Consider the following 19,921-nt stretch of genomic DNA (forward strand, 5'->3'; position numbering starts at 1 on the left):
TTCAGGTGAAATACTGTTATAAAGGTAAGGTGAACTTAATGTTTTCAAACTGTCGGTACTAAAATTCGAGTTCATTTAACTTAATGTGGCTTATTTTCCTAACTTACATTAGCAAGTTCAACCAAATAAATAACAACCCATTTTTCCATATGAAAGACTTTGTTTGTTTTCCTTATAAATTTACACATTTAAACAGAACAAGACGAACAGGTTCAAATATCCAGAGCAACAATAGCCAGTGTTTCTTTAATTCTAAGTAAAAGGTTAAAAATGTAATACTGTAGAAAGATCAATGAGTAAACAAAAATCTATTACAATTGTAAAAAAATAAGTAATAATAATAATAATCTTTATTTTATAAAGCGCCTTTAAAAGCAGCTTCTCAAAGCGCTGTACACAAAATAAGCAGTACAAAAAATAAATCTCAAGTTAATACGAACATTAATAATAATAATTATAAAATAATAATAATAAAAATAAATAAATAAATAAAAAGACAGCAGTCAAATGCAAGTTTAAAAAAAATGTCTTAAGTAGCGCTTTAAAAATGTCAAAGGTCTGAGCTTTCCTGAGTTCAGGAGGAAGAGAGTTCCAAAGGGAAGGAGCGTAGACAGAAGAAGTCCCGTCACCTGTAGATTTTAGGCGAGTTGTGGAACAGTTAACAGATTACACTGTGAGGAGCGCAGTCTGCGATTTGGGGTGTAAGGGATTAATAAAGCAGATTAGTAACATTATCACTCTTAGAATGAAAAAACTGAAGAAAAGAATCACAGAGCTGCTGAGAAACAGGCAAGGTAGTAACAGCATTAACTTGAAGCAATCTGTTTATGGTTTGGAACAAGTGTCTGGGATTATTTTGATTTTTTACAATAGTCTGAGAGAAGTAAGAGGATCTTTCAGTCTCCGTTAGTGCTCGATAATCACCCAGAAGATCCTTCCACGCTTGATAGTACACATTCGGTCCAGTAAGGTGCCGTTTGCGCTCCATTTTCCGACAAGCAGCCTTTCTAGAGCGCAGATTGTCATTATACCAGGGAGCAGAGCGGGAGAATGTGACCTTACGTGACCTTAGAGGAGCAAAAGAGTCAAGATTAGCAGCAAGAGCAGAATTTAACTGCAGGACTTTCTCCTCCAGCGGTGAGGGATGAAGATCGCTTAAAGTGGAAACAACCGAATTGGAGAAAACGGTCCGATCAATAGACTTCCACTTCCGGAAGGTTACTGTTCAGACGGTAGGCTCACATGGATGATACAGTTCCAGATTAAAAAGACAGCTGAATGATCAGACAGTCCAATGTCAACAGATGAAAACTGCGATACAAACGAGCCGTTTGCAATCACGAGATCCAGCGTATGGCCCTTGTTATGAATCGGGTCAGTTACAAACTGTGTGAAGCTAAAACAATCAAGTAGCGACAGGAATTCCTTAACCGCCACAGAGTCACTCCACATCCACATGGATGTTAAAATCTCCCACAATTAGAATTCTGTCAAACTTCATTCTCAACACTGACAGGAAGTCAGCAAACTCTGACATAAAAGCTGCATGTGTCTTGAAATTACATGAATTTCTCAAAATAAACAGAAAAAGCAAGCAGAAATCTGTTTTTGCCTAACAACATTACATTTCAATTGCCCGGTGTTTAAAGGTGAAAATATACAACAAAACTGAAGTCATGCTGTTTAGGTATAGAAACTGTAACATACACAACACAACACCACATGAAATCTCTCTTGCAAGAAATGCATAACACCATCTCTACTTGAGCAGATTATTTTTAAGTGAATGTACTCGTGCACTGCAGGCATCAGCTCCGATGTTCATGAACAGCCTCTGAATCACCTCAAAGGTGTATTTGAAGTTTGTGGGGTAGATTATGTTACGTGCATAAAGCAATCCCATCAAGTTGACAAATGCATTTGGTACATCACCAAGATTGCGTAGAACGACAACTTCTTCCATTACAAGGGCTACATCACCACAGTCACACGGAATAGGGTCCATCATGTCATCCACAACTGTACTGATTCCAACAGTCACGCCCTTGATTAACTCTTCTTCAGAATCTGTGTGCTGTATTAAAAACAAAGACAAACTTTAAAATGTGCTTTCACACATACATCCTCACAAGCGCAGCGACTTAAGAACAGCATGAGTGAACCGATCTTAACTTTACTAGTCATCACACAAGATGAATTAATATCAGAAGGTGGAAAAAAATACAGTACAACATCCTGAAATTCATCATCTCTCATGAAAATAAAACAAGGTAAACTCCATCAATACGTGGATATCAATACTCCATATCAATACGTGGACTTCCATTATCCGAATATCTTCCAACATCTTACTTTCCTCACAGACACTTACCTCACAGATCTGTAAGAACTGAGATGGATTCTCCCGCATGGACAGTGGCAGCCCCAGCAGTACTGCAACCCTCTTCCTGTGATTTGATGCCTCAAAAGTACAAATGTTTTATATTCAAATTATGCAGGACAAGAGAAATAGCAAGAAAGGAAATGACCACAGTATTTACAAAACAAGTACACTTGAAATAAACCTACTCACATTTTAATCCAGGCTCTCCAGTATGGCACTCCTTTCTGCGATGTCTGCATGGCGCCTCGAGCGGTACAAATACAGCAGCTTTGAGGCGTGTTTGTCAAGACCCTCATAAAAGGACTTGCTCAGGTCCATCGACACAAGTCTGGTGAATTCTGCGCTGATCTTCAGTCATTACAGAACATCAAACAAACATGACACAGAAACATGTTAAACACTGCAACAAAAAAAAAAACACTCATTTGAATTTTCACAGTGCAGGTCAAAGGTCATAAGGTTCCATTCCAAAGTACTACAGCACTGCTGTACAATGTAGCCAAGTCCATAAAGTTACAGGTTACTTTAGGTAAAAGAACAAAAAAAATGCAAGTTTAATCATTTTTTCATATTGGATATGACAAAAAAGACAGTTCTATCAGTGCCTAAAGTAATTCTATGAAGAAAAGAAAAGTCATTCAAAAATGTAATAAACAGTGTACACAAGCAAGATCAGGACCAGAGTAATAGATTCTCACCAAAACTCTTGAGAAATTTCATGGCCAGCGGTTCATATACATATTGATACTGTAAGCAAAGCTAATGAGGGAGCATTACAGTGGAAGCAGGAGCATCAGAAAATGAAAGGTTATTATACATATTTAAAAAAATACGTTCAAAGACCTGCATACTTAAACAAACTGCTTAAGATCAAAGTGCGAGCATCATCACAAATATTAACACAAGAAAGTTCGGATCATTTTACTGACTCGGATCTTTGAATCTCGTTCAGCAAAATGAACGAATCTTTTTTTGCATCATTTCGTTCATTTCAGCAGAATAAAGTTAAAATGTTACATGTTAAATTCCCCAACACCTCTAGTACTTACGCAAACATTGATCACATTTGGAATAAAAAATAAACTATAGGCTAATGCAACTTATGAGAAACAGAAATGATTGATTAATTGCTTAGCATTAGCAGTCTGTTAGTTCACTTCCCGATCCGAGTCGTTCTTCTTTTGTCACGTCACATTTGATCAGTTCACGTCTCAAGTCTTCAGGCTCGAGGCATTCGTTCATCACGTGACTGTCCCATATTCTGAATGCAGTGGGGCTGTGAAGTGATGAACGAACGACTCGAACCAAAGACTCCAGAGGTGAACTAATCATTTCTGTTTCCGGTACAGAACCTATGGGGATGTGGCTGCGCATGCGCGTTCAAAAATTAACGGCTCACTGTCTGAGACAACTCGCTGTTCCCGAATCATATTAAAGATTCGTTCAAAATGAACGATTCCTTCACGAACGACACATCACTACGCAGTGCGCCAGCACTTAATTAAGTTCTCTCACACAGTTTTTGCTCTTGTAACACCACGCACTTCCCGCTCTGTATTCTCGCATTCACATTAAAAAATAAAATAGATAAATAAACACTGAATGTGGTACACACACATATTTACATATTGTGATATTTAGCAATATCTCAATATATCTGAATATATGGCATTTCATAGGTATATACATGCACTACATATACATGTTTACATGGTAGTTTATTAATCAGAGTATTGTCTTAATCGGGTTAATAGTGGAGTATTGTTGTCCATGTAAACGCACTGATTGACTCCCTTCCATACAGACAGCAATACACCATGACATCAACACACGATGACATCACGACCCATGACATCAAATTCTAAATTACAAATTTGTTTTGATTCAAACCGGTCAGTGATCATTGTTGTCCACAAAACCTGTGAAGACGCACACAGCCCAACCAGGAGACCAAATTGTTGTGGAAATCATCAAAGAAACACTCACAGACCTCTGACGTCCTCTGAAGGTAAAAAAAAAAGGTTTATTACAGAAAGATGGTTAAAACAGGATAGAATGAAGCAGGATAGATTAATGAGAGCGCTCTGAAGCGCTTGTGCTGAACCACTACTGTAGATATGAAACGCAGAGCACGACACACTTTTGTGTACCGATCTAAGTGACATGACATGGCCTTCTTAGGCCTCATCCTCTGATGAGAATGAAACAGAACAAGAACAACACTATTACAAAGTAAAAACGAATCATTTCCCTCACAGGTGTACCCCGCCTGGTGCCCGATGCTCCAGCTTTCCCGACACCCAGTAGTAAAGCGGTATAGAAAATGGATGGATATACATTTTAGATTTCTCAATCAATCATTACAGTCTGTTAAGAACTCGGGAATTTCGGTAATATCCACTGAAAAGTTAAAAGCGTACGGCACAGCATTGTTTTGTCATAGGTTGATATCATCACACCTGAGTGATGAGCCCACATACATAAAAAGAAAAAGAAAAACAGACTGAAATTCCATCAAAATTTTCCGGATTATGGGTTTACCATATTGTAGTGTTACAACCTGGAACCTGGAACTGACTTTTATATTAAAGTGGGGGATCAGTACACACTAAAATAATACGTAATACAATAAAAACACAATTTGTTAAAAATATTTACAAAACAAAACATTACTTAAATAACAAAAACATTACAGTTGTTATTTCATAAGTATTCATCCCCATTGCTGTGAAAGCCCTAAGTTCGTTGGAGAGACACAAGGCCACAGCTTCACATTTTTGGTTTGCTAATGAAGAGTTATATATTAGCACATTTTGTCATAATTTTTGGCCTAAAGTTTTTTTTTCCTGCTAGAGGAATAACAGAGACCCCGCGGGCGGTACATTTGCCGCTGCTGACCTAAACGTTCACCGTTTCTCCTACAAAATATGCAGAATAGCGTCGTCACTATTTTCCGATACACGTTAATACACCAAGACTTTACTTTGGGATCGAACGACGTCACAGACACGGGTTACTCTGACTGGATAAATCCACGCGAGCTCATTGGATATTCATGAATTTGTCCGGCACCTCCACCTGCCCAGTCTCCTGAATTTAAACGCTCGAGGCCGGTGCGTACGCGTAACGGTTCCTGACCAGTTTTAACGGCTCTGAGAAGCGATAAGGGATCAGAGAACTATCAAAAGGAACCACATAGCAGGTGTATGATCTCACATATAGGAAATATTTCACACGTGATCATGTGGCTCTTAGAAATTACTTTGGGTGTGTTTTTGTTTGAGTATTTAGGCTACGTCCAGGTTGCTTGACAGCTCTAACGGTCAATTTTGACAACATTAATGCTATAGCTCGTTATTGTTAATGATTTTCAGCTGTTACTGAAGATGAATGTGTTATGTGTTAGCTAGCCACCTACTATCTAGTTAGTGCTAGAGAGTAATTGCTACATTCAGTCTCCTTTTTTTCTCCCTTCTGGCTACAGATCTTTTTAGCTGATATGGAAAACACTGATGCAACTTTTGGCACCTTCATCAACCCCAACTACTTCCCTGGAAAGTTGTGGCGTTTGGTGAACGATCCCCAGATTTGCTCAGTCTGGTGGGACAACAGCGGGGAAGGGATACTTGTTCATCAGGAAACATTCGAAGCCGAAGTGTTATTGTCCCAACCCACACATTTGTCTGAGTACTTCAGGACAACTGACTTCATAAGTTTCGTTCGCCAGCTGAACCTGTACGGCTTCAAAAAACAACGCACGAACATCTCGGACAAGCAGTCGTACAACTCTTCGATTAAAACCCAACTGCACCATTTTCAAAACCCGTACTTCAAACGGGATAAGCCCGAGCTCCTGCTCGATATAAAGCGACGCACGCCTCTCAATAAGGCCAAGCTCGCCGGCTTAAAGGTGACGGGCAGGACGCCCAGACGTTTCTATCACGTGATGCAGAATTCAGCACAGGAAACCTCTGGCTTAATGAGAACAGGTTGGTAGTGTTTCAACAAGCAGATGAAAAGAATAGACAGAATATATTCATTCATTCAGTTCAGTAACAACTTTAGCCTGGTCAGGGTCATGACGGATCCAGGGCCTATCCCGAGAAAACTGGGCACCCTGAATGGGACGCCAGTCCATCGCAAAGCACCGTGCGCACACACACATTCACACACTCGTTCACACATAGTGCCAATTTACCATGAACACTCCACTTATAACCTGGAACCTGGAAGAAACCCACCTCAACCCTAGTCCACAGGTTTCTCCGCCACTGTGCGCATTCTTTAAATCTGGAAACATTTTAGCCCATGTCCTTCCAAAGACTGGATAGAGGAATCCATTAGCCTCAAAATAAAAAAAAAAGATTATGCATATATAGGAAAGTGTAGAAAAAAAGAGAAAATAGACAAATATGATGAGAAAGCGTATGTCGTTTTGCTAGTACAGTGCCAGCTAGATAACTTTGCGGCCTCGGTCATCATCTGTAGTTTTAGTTTATCAACACTTGACTTGTCTCTGTCTGTTCAGGTTCAGTCTTGCTTGAACATCAGGGAACCCCTTACCACCATCCCTGTAATGTCCCTCAGCAGGAGCAGAGGAGCAACACACCTCATCACTCACAGTACGGGTTTTACACACCAGGTGATGATTTAATACATTTTGACCCCTTTATAATAGCTGTGAGCTCAGCCTGAATTAGTATAAGCATTCGATCTGCACGCTACTTTAGTAAATACAGTAGTATAGTGCATTATTCTGACGTGTAGTTTAATTGTATGCAATTTAGGATGGAGCCCAGTCCATTGTTTCACAATTTCAGTGTTGGTGTTTCTATCTATCTGTCTGTCTGTCTGTCTATCTATCTGTCTGTCTGTCTGTCTGTCTGTCTATCTATCTGTCTGTCTGTCTGTCTATCTATCTGTCTGTCTGTCTATCTATATTTTGTCCACTTTTAACAGATAAAAATGAAGATAACGATATCGATGTGATTCTATGTTTTGATGTTAAACCTTCAGCGCATAATTCAGAGATTCAGAGTCTTCTAGTGAGTCATTCTAACAACTGTTATATGTTTAATACCTGAACAACGTAGTTCTAAAGTTAGAAAAGAAAATAAATGCTGTAAACAAAAATAAATAAAAGCCCACAACGTGCGCATGCCGGATTTCACTATCTATTAACAGCTAATAATATCTATCTAGCAGCTAATATTTTACTTGAATGTGTCCCCTTTCACCAGCTCAAACTTCTCAGCATAAAATTAAAAGGGCTGTGGGAGTGTACAGGAGCGGGGTATCAACACCATTACAGTCCAGTGTCACAACATGATTGTCCTTCATGTCATTAGTCTGTACCTATAAGCAGGAAGTCCCACAATGCCTTGCAAAGAATGAACAAAAAACTGTGTGCAGAGGGGCTGCAGGAGCTGTGATATGGTTCCTGAATAATCTATCTTAGTGATGTGTTGTTTATGTCTTACCAAGAAATGAATGCTTTATTAACCTTCAATGTTTCCCACCCCCAGTGTATCAGCGCTGTAGCCCAGACGTCTTGGATTCAACAGTGCCATGCTCTCAACAACCAGCTGCTTCCTGCTCTCCTAGTGGCTATCACCCTGTAAGAACCGAGAAACCTTTTTAAGTTTATGTACTGTTCTGATCACTAAAAATGGCTAGTGTCGTTATTTTAGCCAGTGTAGGCACGTTAAGGTTTGATGGTACATGTTGCAGTATGAAGGGAATGCTGGGAGAACAGTCAAACAGTTAAAAGTAAAACCTCGGTGTGTAAATAATATTAATATGAATTCTCCCACTCATTGCTCAGGACTACTCAGTCGGATACGCTGATCCGATCGATCAGGATCCATACTGGAGAGCAGGTGATGTTCCAGAGTCCAGGACGAGTGACCTGGGCATAGAGAAAGAGGAACTGGACGCTATATTAGAGCTGGCGTTGGACATGCAGGTCAGATTAGATGATTTCCCATCAAGAACAGCCCCGAGTGTGTATCTGTGCTTACAGTGTAGTCAGCTGCCGTAGTACCATAAGGTCCAATAATCGGAATCCAGAACCAAGAACTGTTCACACGGTTCAAGAACATACAGTGCCCTCCACTAATATTGGCACCCTTGGTAAATATGAGTAAAGGATGCTGCGAAAATGTGTCTTTATTGTTGAGCCTTTTGACCTTTTGTTCAGCCTTCCTTGCTTATATTTACCAAGGGTGCCAATATTAGTGGAGGGCACTGTATGTGGTGTAAATTCCGTAGGTACGGAAAAACACTGACACCATAGTGTAACCATAAAATGTGTGCGGTGTAAATCAGTGTGTAGCCACCATTGTTAATCCGTATTATTCATTATATTCATTCCTTATTTCTGTTCTTGCTCCTGTTGTAAAATAATCAGCACATAACTGAACAAAACTTTTTCTTTTGTCACGAATTTGCAGTCAGAAGCTTATAGACTTGTTTGTGAGGTAATGGATTTGAGTTTATGGGTGCGTCTCAATCAGCTCCACAGGTCCGTAGTCAGGACACTGATCAGGGAGTGGACCATTTGAAGGACTGTCTCAATTGCGAAATCCTACCAGTGTGCACTGGCACGTTCGCTCCCTGAAAAATCCCACAATGCACCACGAAAACCAAGGAGCTTAGATGTTCACTATTTTCCCTTACTGAAAATGAGGCCATGATTTCAGAAGCCTCTCAGATCGAACAATGTGGCGGACGAACGCTGTTGTTGTAGATCTCAAATGGTTACTTACGTTAGCGATTTTTAACTTTATTTGACGTTCTATATATTGTTTATTTGAGTCTAACGACTTTAATGATTTTTTAAAACTCTACTAACTAGTCTACGATCCTACTTGAAGTACCATGACAGACAGATGAATATGACATATAATGTTAGAAAGATGTCCGTCCTGCATGTTGAGGTTACGTGCCAGTGGTGATGTTTTACAGCGCGAGTGCGTAGTCATGTTACCGGAAACTGAGTCATCAGTGTCCTAATGTGTAGTGAGTCAGGGTCTTTACCAGTGCCCGAGCTCATGTACACCATATACTGATCCACCACCTAGGGATCGAGGGAGCTGATCGAGACGCACCCTACCGTATGTTTGTGTAATGTGAAGCGTTAATGTTGTTTTCTATATATTTGATTTATTCAGGATGAAGTTGATGTCCGGACGTTGCTGCAGCTATCACTCACCTGTTAAGACAGCTTGAGTGGGTGATACGAACCCGTAGTGGTGCTACGAAAAATAATCTGCCAAACAAAATGAATCAAAGAGACAGAGACTGAATGCAGTCGATACAAAAAAAAATCATTTGTAAAATAGACATTTGATTGAATGACAGTTTACAGTTTTTATGTGTATTTTGGGAAAATATAAGATGTAAATTATGTCCAAGTCACTTGAGAGCATTACTGTAAATTAATGTAATCCTACAGCTCTCTAGATTATTTGTTGTAATAATAATAATAAGGAGAATTGTGTTTCACATTTTTTAGACCTGAATGTTATAAATGTTAGGAAGATTTTTTATTTATTTTTTTATATCTTATCTTTTTTATTTATTCGTTTCAGGCATACTGTTTTAGTCTTTTTTACTCATGTACAAGCCGTTTATTTAGAAATGTGATATTTAGATATTTAAACAAAATCAAATTTCATATATCATGCAGTTTTAAGTCAAAAAATAAAGATATGGGATCGATTCATGAAAGGGTTCATTATTATACTCTGGCACGAATACGACACCTTTGTGTTGCGATATGAGTAAGAAACATAAACACCCATGTGGCCGGTGTTAGCCGCTGGAACAATATCTACGACTCTGTGTAGACCAGCACACTGGCAGGTACACACACCACAGGAAAACTGCAAATATTTGCCTGTGCTAAGAGCGGCCTGTTCTCCTGAAGCTCTTATTTAATGAAGTATAACCTTGTTGAAGGACAAACAGTTGGAGCTGTTTTAGTGATGTTTTAGTGTTGTAGCTCTATAGCTCTCTAGATTATTTGTTGTAATAATAAGATGATTTTGTGTTTCACATTTTTTTAGACCTGAATGTTATAAATCTTAGGAAGATTTCTTGTTTATTTTTTAATATCTTATCTTTTTTATCTATTCATTTCAGGCATACTGTTTTAGTCTTTTTTATGCTGCCTGACATGTAGAGAAGTAACTGTTACCAATAAAGTGAATTATTTCTTTTAACAGCATGTCCTGAAGTGCTTTATTCCTCTTATACTACAGCAGTTTTTATTTATTAAGGAACAACACATACCTGTTTATCTGTTTATAGCTGTGTTGTAGAAAGTCTGAGAAACAAAGTAGTTTCTTATCACTTGTGTTGTAAGACCTATAAACAGTCGATCCCCCACCAGCCTCTCATTTTTATTTTCTCTTGAAGTTCATACAACAACAACAACAACAACAACAACAAAATGCAGCTTGTCATGGAACATTTCAGTTGCCACACTACATTGTGCCTACATATTAGCCATCAGATAAGCACAAGTAAAAACTGTTTGACATGAACTACACATCAAAACTTTAGACACACTCATTCCGCATTTAGTCATCAAAACTCTGGACTAACACAAATGGGAACTATGGAAATTATATTACTCCTGAGGTGAACTAATCATTTCTGGTTCCGGTACAGAACCTATGGAGATGCTGCGCATGCACGGTCAAAAATGAACGAATCACTCGTGGTTCCCGAGTCATATTAAAGTTTTATTCAAAATGAACGAATCACTCAGAGACAACTTGTTGTTCCCGAGTCATATTAAAGATTCTTGAAAATGAACGAATCAATCCGAGACAACTCGTTGGTCCCGAATCATATTAAAGATTAGTTGAAAACGAACAAATCACTCTGAGACAACTCGGTGTTCCCGAGTCATATTAAAGATTCGTTGAAATTGAACGAATCACACTTTGAGACAACTCGTTGTTCCCGAGTCATATTAAAGATTCGTTGAAAATGAACGAATCACTCAAAGACAACTCGTTGTTCCCGAGTCATATTAAAGATTTGTTGAAAATGAACGAATCACACTTTGAGACAGCTCGTTGTTCCCGAATCATATTAAAGATTCGTTGAAAATGAACGAATCACTCTCTGAGACAACTCGTTGTTCCCGAGTCATATTAAAGATTCGTTGAAAATGAACGAATCACACTTTGAGACCACTCGTTGTTCCCGAATCATATAAAAGATTAATTGAAAAGGAACGAATCACTCTCTGAGACACCTCGTTGTTCCCGAGTCATATTAAAGATTCGTTGAAAATGAACAAATCACTCTCTGAGACAACTCGTTGTTCCCGGGTCATATTAAAGATTCGTTGAAAATGAACGAATCACACTTTGAGACAACTCGTTGTTCCCGAATCATATAAAAGATTAATTGAAAATGAACGAATTACTCTCTGAGACAACTCGTTGTTCCTGAGTCATATTAAAGATTTGTTGAAATTGAACGAATCACACTTTGAGACAACTCGTTGTTCCCGAGTCATATTAAAGATTCGTTGAAAATGAACGAATCACTCAAAGACAACTCGTTGTTCCCGAGTCATATTAAAGATTTGTTGAAAATGAACGAATCACTCAAAGACAACTAGTTGTTCACGAATCATATAAAAGATTCGTTGAATATGAACAAATCACTCAAAGACAACTAGTTGTTCCCGCATCATATTAAAGATTCCTTGAAAATGAACGAATGACACTTTGAGACAGCTCGTTGTTCCCGAATCATATTAAAGATTCGTTGAAAATGAACGAATCACACTTTGAGACAACTCGTTGTTCCCGAATCATATAAAAGATTTGTTGAAAATGAACAAATCACTCTCTGAGACAACTCGTTGTTCCCGGGTCATATTAAAGATTCGTTGAAAATGAACGAATCACACTTTGAGACAACTCGTTGGTCCCGAATCATATGAAAGATTAATTGAAAAGGAACGAATTACTCTCTGAGACAACTCGTTGTTCCCGAGTCATATTAAAGATTCGTTGAAAATGAACGAATCACTCAAAGACAACTCGTTGTTCCCGAATCATATTAAAGATTTGTTGAAAATGAACGAATCACTCTCTGAGACAACTCGTTGTTCCCGAATCATATAAAAGATTTGTTGAAAATGGACGAATCACTCAAAGACAACTCGTTGTTCCCGAATCATATTAAAGATTCGTTGAAAATGAACGAATCACACTTTGAGACAGCTCCTTGTTCCCGAATCATATTAAAGATTCCTTGAAAATGAACGAATCACTCTCTGAGACAACTCGTTGTTCCCGAATCATATAAAAGATTTGTTGAAAATGAACGAATCACACTTTGAGACACCTCGTTGTTCCCGAATCATATTAAAGATTTGTTGAAAATGAACGAATCACACTTTGAGACAGCTCGTTGTTCCCGAATCATATTAAAGATTCCTTGAAAATGAACGAATCACTCTCTGAGACAACTCGTTTTTCCCGAATCATATAAAAGATTCGTTGAAAATGAACGAATCACACTTTGAGACAGCTCGTTGTTCCCGAATCATATTAAAGATTCCTTGAAAATGAACGAATCACACTTTGAGACAGCTCGTTGTTCCCGAATCATATTAAAGATTCCTTGAAAATGAACGAATCACTCTCTGAGACAACTCGTTCTTCCCGAATCATATAAAAGATTTGTTGAAAATGAACAAATCACTCTCTGAGACAACTCGTTGTTCACGGGTCATATTAAAGATTCGTTGAAAATGAACGAATCACACTTTGAGACAACTCGTTGTTCCGAATCATATAAAAGATTAATTGAAAAGGAACGAATCACTCTCTGAGACAACTCGTTGTTCCCGAGTCATATTAAAGATTTGTTGAAAATGAACGAATCACTCAAAGACAACTCGTTGTTCCCGAGTCATATTAAAGATTCGTTGAAAATGAACAAATCACTCTCTGAGACAACTCGTTGTTCCCGAATCATATAAAAGATTTGTTGAAAATGGACGAATCACTCAAAGACAACTCGTTGTTCCCGAATCATATTAAAGATTCGTTGAAAATGAACGAATCACACTCTGAGACACCTCGTTGTTCCCGAATCATATTAAAGATTCGTTGAAAATGAACGAATCACACTTTGAGACAGCTCGTTGTTCCCGAATCATATTAAAGATTCCTTGAAAATGAACGAATCACTCTCTGAGACAACTCGTTGTTCCCGAATCATATAAAAGATTCGTTGAAAATGAACGAATCACACTTTGAGACAGCTCGTTGTTCCCGAATCATATTAAAGATTCCTTGAAAATGAACGAATGACACTTTGAGACAGCTCGTTGTTCCTGAATCATATTAAAGATTCCTTGAAAATGAACGAATCACTCTCTGAGACAACTCGTTGTTCCCGATTCATATTAAAGATTTGTTGAAAATGAACGAATCACTCACTGAGACAACTTGCTGTTCCCGAGTCACATTAAAGATTTGTTGAAAATCATTTACCTTACATTACATTTATTCACTTAGCAGACGCTTTTCTCCAAAGCGACTTACAAATGAGAAAGATACAAGCAGAGCGATATCAAGCAGAGAACAATACAATAAGTGCTACCATACGAGATCTATTAATTGAATTCCAGAAGAAGCAAAGTGCAGAGAAGAGGTGTAAGTGCATTATTTATTTATTTATTTATTTATTTATTTTATGAGTTTGTTAGGTGTTCATTGAAGAACACCTTTAGTTTAGAACACCTTTAGTCTTTAGTTGTTTTTTGAAGATGGTGAGAGATTCTGTAGTCCGGATTGATATTGGGAGTGCATTCCACCACTGAGGAACAGTTAGAGTGAAGGCTTTGGAAAGGGACCTAGCGCCACGCTGAGTTGGAACTGCTAAACGTCGCTCGCTAATCGATCGCAGATTGCGAGAGGGAACGTAGGCCTTCAGGAGAGGGTTGAGGTAGGAGGGTGCTGTTCCTGACAAGGTCTTGTAGGTGAGCATCAAGGCCTTGAACTTGATGCGGGCAGCTACAGCAAGCCAGTGGAGGGAGATGAAGAGGGGTGTGACATGGGTTCTCTTGGACTGGTTGAAGACGAGGCGCGCTGCAGCATTCTGAATCATCTGAAGGGGTTGATGGAGCTGGCTGGGAGGCCTGAAAGCAGTGAGTTGCAGTAGTCCAGTTTAGAGATAACAAGAGCCTGGACTAGAATCTGTGTAGCCTGTTTGGTGATGTAGGGTCGGATTTTCTTGATGTTGTAAAGGATGAACCTACAGGACCTTGCAGTTGCTGAGATATGGTCTGCAAAGGTCAAGCCATTATCAAGAATCACCCCAAGGTTCCTGGCCGTCCTGGTTGGCATGAGTGTGAGTGAGCCGAGCTGTACAGTGATGTTGTGGTTGATTGAGGGACACGCTGGGATGACGAGAAGAATCACACGTTGAGACAACACTCGTTATTCCCAAGTCATATTAAAGATTTATTGAAAATGAACGAATCACTCTCTGAGACAACTCGTTGTTCCCGAATCATATTAAAGATTCGTTGAAAATGAACGAATCACACTTTGAGACACTCGTTATTCCCGAGTCAAATTAAAGATTCATTGAAAATGAACGAATCACTCACTGAGACAGCTTTTTGTTCCAGAGTCATATTAAAGATTTGTTGAAAATGAATGAATCACACCTTGAGACAACTCTCGTTGTTCCCGAATCATATTAAAGATTCGTTGAAAATGAACGAATCACTCCGAGGTAACTCGTTGTTCCCGAATCATATTAAAGATTCGTTGAATATGAATGAATCACACATTGAGACAACTCTCGTTGTTCCCGAATCATATTAAAGATTCGTTGAAAATGGACGAATCACTCCGAGGTAACTCGTTGTTCCCGAATCATATTAAAGATTCGTTGAATATGATTGAATCACACTTTGAGACAACTCTCGTTGCTCCCAAATCATATTAAAGATTCGTTGAAAATGGACGAATCACTCCGAGGTAACTCGTTGTTCCCGAATCATATTAAAGATTCGTTGAATATGAATGAATCACACTTTGAGACAACTCTCGTTGTTCCCGAAACATATTAAAGATTTGTTCCTCTGGGTACTCTGGTGTCCTCACCCAGTCCAAAGACAAGCATGGTAGACTCATTGGCATGTCCAAAGTGTATGAATGGGTGTGTGAATGTATATGTGTATGTGCCCCGCATCCAGGGTGTATCCCGCCTTATGGTCGATGCTCCCTGGGATAGGCTCCAGGTTCCCTTGTAGGATAAGTGGTATAGAAGATGGATGGATGGATGTAAACCCCTCAGTGATGTGATTTTCATCATTGCGTCGAATAGCAACATCATATACATTTAGTGTTTATAAATAATTACAAATCACTACAGCAGTGCATGCATCACTCTGATTGGTCGAAAGCTCCAGCGCACACGTGTGGAAAAGCACTCGGTGATAAATTTAAGGATTTCAATGACATGAAATATTGTGCTACTTATTTGTCATTTCTGTTTAAGATAAAAAAAGTTAGGTAACGTTTCAAATTGAACACTAAGGTACTACATACTGAAGTACACACGGTATACTATCTAGGGTCGGGCTGATTTCATGATTGTGGTGAATTTAACCCTTGTAACGCTAGGCAGAGGGTTCGCCTCACACCTCCAGGGTCGGGGGTTCGTTTCCTGCCGCTGCCCTGTGTGTGCAGAGCTTGCCTGTTCTCCCCGTGCTGTGGGGGTTTCCTCCGGGTACTCCGGTTTCCTCCCCCAGTCCAAAGTCATGCATGGTAGGCTGATTGGCATGTCCAAAGTGTCCGTAGTGTGTGTGTGTGTGTGTGTGTGTGTGTGTGTGTGTGTGTGTGTGTGTGTGTGTGTGCGCGTGTGTATGTGATTGTGCCCTGCGATGGACTGGCGCCCTGTCCAGGTCCACGTTCACATAGGATGATGATTCAGGAACTGGATGTATTTACTTTCAAAAGAGTGAAAACTGGCAGAGATTTATACTGCTAGGGTCACAAACAACAGACATGCCTCTTACAAAATTGTCTCCATTTGCAATACAGAAAATCATTACAGGCATAGCAGAAGCAGTTAAAGATGTTAAAAAAGCTAGGATCCGGACAAATCCTAGTAGAATGCTCCAAGAAAAGCCATGTTGAAAACATCATGCGTGCAAATATGCTGGCAAATGTACCGATAAAGGCGTTTTATCACCCATCATTGAACAGCAGCAAAGGAGTTATATGCACTAGAGAGTGATATGACATGGATGAGACTGAAACAGCATCAGAATTCACTCAACAAGGCATGATGAATGTCAAGAGGATCATGATCAAAAAAGAAGAACAGATCATTAAGACAGGCACTTACATTATGACTTAATAAACCCCAACCCCCAGAGAGGATTCAGATAGGATATATACGAGTGTACGGTCAATGTTGTCGTCTTCTTAGTAACACTCACTTCCTCCATGTTGCCCGTTGTGTCTCGCACACATTGAGAGAAAACCGCATTGATGCGTCTTCTCGTTAGAAAAAGAAAGCATACTTTTACAGTTTTAATGTGAGATCACAACAAAACCTATTTTTTACAACACACCTTTTGAACGATGGTTCTAAAAATATGTCTATTTTAATATTTCCTTGTTACAGGATAATGTACATAATTGTAATTATATACCTGGATAAATTTTATTGGTTGTGAACTTTTTTAATGTCCTGTCCGCCTTCTTATAAACACTCCATACCACAGAGCATCACTATCAGCTGTTACATACTATCACACTTGAGTTGCATCCACGGCCATATTTCTTCAATCCTGGTGGTTTTATCGTCACAATTTTTTAAATCTATGAACGGATATTTGGAAAACATGTTAATATTAAGTTTATTATTTATTATATTTTTAAAAAGTATGTAATTTATTTATTTATTTTGACTCTTGGCTGAGGAGGAGAAAATTGTCATAATTAAGGTATAAAACGTTCTGGTGTGCTTTTATAGGAAAATGATCTACGATGGGGTGGTGTGAAACAACTGAGGCGAATCAAGCATTAAAAGGCACATTTCTCAGTAAATAGTGCCAGCAAGTGTGTGTGCTCCTGTGTCTCTATGACCAGCTGCCTTGTACTGCTCACATTATTGTGTCACTTTCTTTTCAGGATATTCTACATAACCATTAGTTGATGGAAATGCATGTTCTCTTGCCATTTCTGAAAACCAGTCAATGGAAACATATGTAGTAATTAATATTTAGAAGTTATAATCAGTCATTTTGGCAGAAGTTACCTCAAGTATGTACTCCATTCCATCCAAAACATATTACTAATGCTGTGTCACTTTGGATACTTTTAGTGCGAGTGGTGTGCTCACACTGGGAAGTTTAGTGAGATGCGTTGTACTTCTGAGACTCGGATGATGTATTAAATTTACCAAAAAAATGAAGGGTGGGCTACTGGACACTTGTTTTTCCTTTCAGTTGTGGTTTTACTGTATATGGTGCTTCCTGTGGGTGCTGTTTTGGTGCAGTTCAGTGACATGAAATATTGTGCTACTTATTTGTCATTTCTGTTCAAGATAAAAAAGTTAGGTAACGTTTCAAATTGAACACTAAGGTACTACATACTCAAGTACACACTGTATACTATCTAGGGTCGGGCTGATTTCATGATTGTGGTGAATTTAACCCTTGTAACGCTAGGCGGAGGGTTTGCCTCACACCTCCAGGGTCGGGGGGGTTCGTTTCCTGCCGCTGCCCTGTGTGTGCAGAGCTTGCCTGTTCTCCCCGTGCTGTGGGGGTTTCCTCCGGGTACTCCGGTTTCCTGCCCCAGTCCAAAGTCATGCATGGTAGGCTGATTGGCATGTCCAAAGTGTCCGTAGTGTATGAATGTGTGTGTGTGTGTGTGTGTGTGTGTGTGTGTGTGTGTGTGTGTGTGTGTGTGTGTGTGTGTGTGTGTGTATGTAATTGTGTCCTGCGATGGACTGGCACCCTGTCATCCACCATCCAGGTCCAGGTTCCCCGTGACCCTGTAGGATAGGTTGTCTAGAAACAACCTAGACAACCTCCTCACCTCCCCAGGGCCTGAGTTCAATCCTGAGCTTGGGTTGTTGTCTGGGTCTTGAGTTTTGCATATTCTCTTGTTTTTGTGTTTGTGTGGGTTTCCTCTGGGTTCTTTGGTTTCCTCCCACTGACTGAAAACATACAAATAGGTGGGTTGGTTATAGCTAAATTGATATTAATGCATATGCACTGTACGTGTGTGCGTGGTGCCCTGTGCTGGTCTGTTATTCCGTCAAGGATGACTTCTCCCACTTCACGCACAGTGTTCCCAGGATAGGCTCCGGACCCACCTCGACCCCGATCATGATGCAGCGTTTACTGAAGATGAATGAATAAATGAATGAAGAGCGAATATAAGAAAACATGCATTTAATCATTCAAAAAAAGGTTCATCCATCTCGGGCATCAATCTCATTTTTATCATGTTTCTTTGCAGAAAATGGCTGCATTTTGCTCTTAAATGAGAAACAGGGTTGAACGCAATAGGGTTAAGTTTTGTTATAAAAAATTTTTAAATTACAGAACATGGTTTTCTTCTTCAAATGATCTTCAGGAAAGTCAGATGATACAACATCCTGTTGAACATGTAACTTGTGGTATATTGCAAATAATTAATGGGGTGAATGTGAACAATCTCACACAAACTGCTTAATGACAATAAAGTGGAATCTAATCTAATCTATTTGAACTTGGGGAGGAAATTGGAGTACTCGGAGGAAACCACTGAAACACGGGGAGAACAGGCAAACTCCACACACACAGGGTGGAAGCAGGAGTCGAACCCCCATCCCCAGAAGTGCTAGGCAAATGTGCTAACCACTAAGCCACCATACTAATAATGATTATTATAATGATTTAAAGAATAAATTTCATAGTAAAGTGTCGTTACAGTGGATTGGAACGGGTAAAAAGATTGGGAAAAAACAGGTGAGTACAGTGGTTGTTATGACTATCTTCAAAATGTTTTTACCGTCGCTTAAATATTTTTAAATGTAATCTCTGTGGTAATTAAATCTTTATTTATATAGCATTTTTCTAAACCTTATTTACAAGATACTTCATGCTAGATAAATCACAATGCTTCATGACGAAAACTGACACATGGAGCAGTAAAAGTACAGTAGGATTCAGATGGGGCAGAATGCATCAATGCTAATGCCTGACTGCTTGGTTTTTATGTTTTCTTACATTAAAAAATGTTTTTACTGAAAAATTCAGCATATTAAATATTATATATATATATATATATATATATATATATATATATATATATATATATATATATATATATATATAGAGAGAGAGAGAGAGAGAGAGAGAGAGAGAGAGAGAGATAAATAGATAGATATAAAATACTATTAAATATAATACAATTCATTTCAATTCAATTCAATTTTATTTGTATAGTGCTTTTTACAATAGACATTGTCTCAAGGCAGCTT

The 19,921-nt window shown here is 38.9% G+C and overlaps 2 protein-coding genes and 1 long non-coding RNA gene across 3 annotated transcripts in view; 1 reads left to right on the plus strand and 2 right to left on the minus strand.

Moving 5' to 3' along the window:
• Positions 1-19,921, minus strand: part of LOC128630122 (NACHT, LRR and PYD domains-containing protein 12) — a 462,144-nt gene that overhangs the window by 38,803 nt on the left and 403,420 nt on the right. The gene's annotated exons all lie outside the window — the stretch shown is intronic.
• Positions 333-3,756, minus strand: LOC128630197 (uncharacterized). Its single transcript, XR_008394578.1, has 2 exons — positions 2,372-3,756; positions 333-2,074 (listed from the first exon to the last, which is right to left on the minus strand). It is a non-coding gene; the product is annotated as an uncharacterized LOC128630197 (long non-coding RNA).
• Positions 4,251-10,463, plus strand: LOC108257625 (heat shock factor protein 5). Its single transcript, XM_053678739.1, has 6 exons — positions 4,251-4,391; positions 5,868-6,372; positions 6,912-7,025; positions 7,909-8,000; positions 8,208-8,348; positions 9,556-10,463. Exons 2-6 carry the CDS (start codon positions 5,883-5,885, stop codon positions 9,601-9,603), a joined length of 885 nt encoding a protein of 294 aa, XP_053534714.1. The 5' UTR covers positions 4,251-4,391; positions 5,868-5,882; the 3' UTR covers positions 9,604-10,463.

This window comes from Ictalurus punctatus, unplaced genomic scaffold, assembly GCF_001660625.3.
Source record: "Ictalurus punctatus breed USDA103 unplaced genomic scaffold, Coco_2.0 Super-Scaffold_100046, whole genome shotgun sequence".
Taxonomy (NCBI): Eukaryota; Metazoa; Chordata; class Actinopteri; order Siluriformes; family Ictaluridae; genus Ictalurus; species Ictalurus punctatus.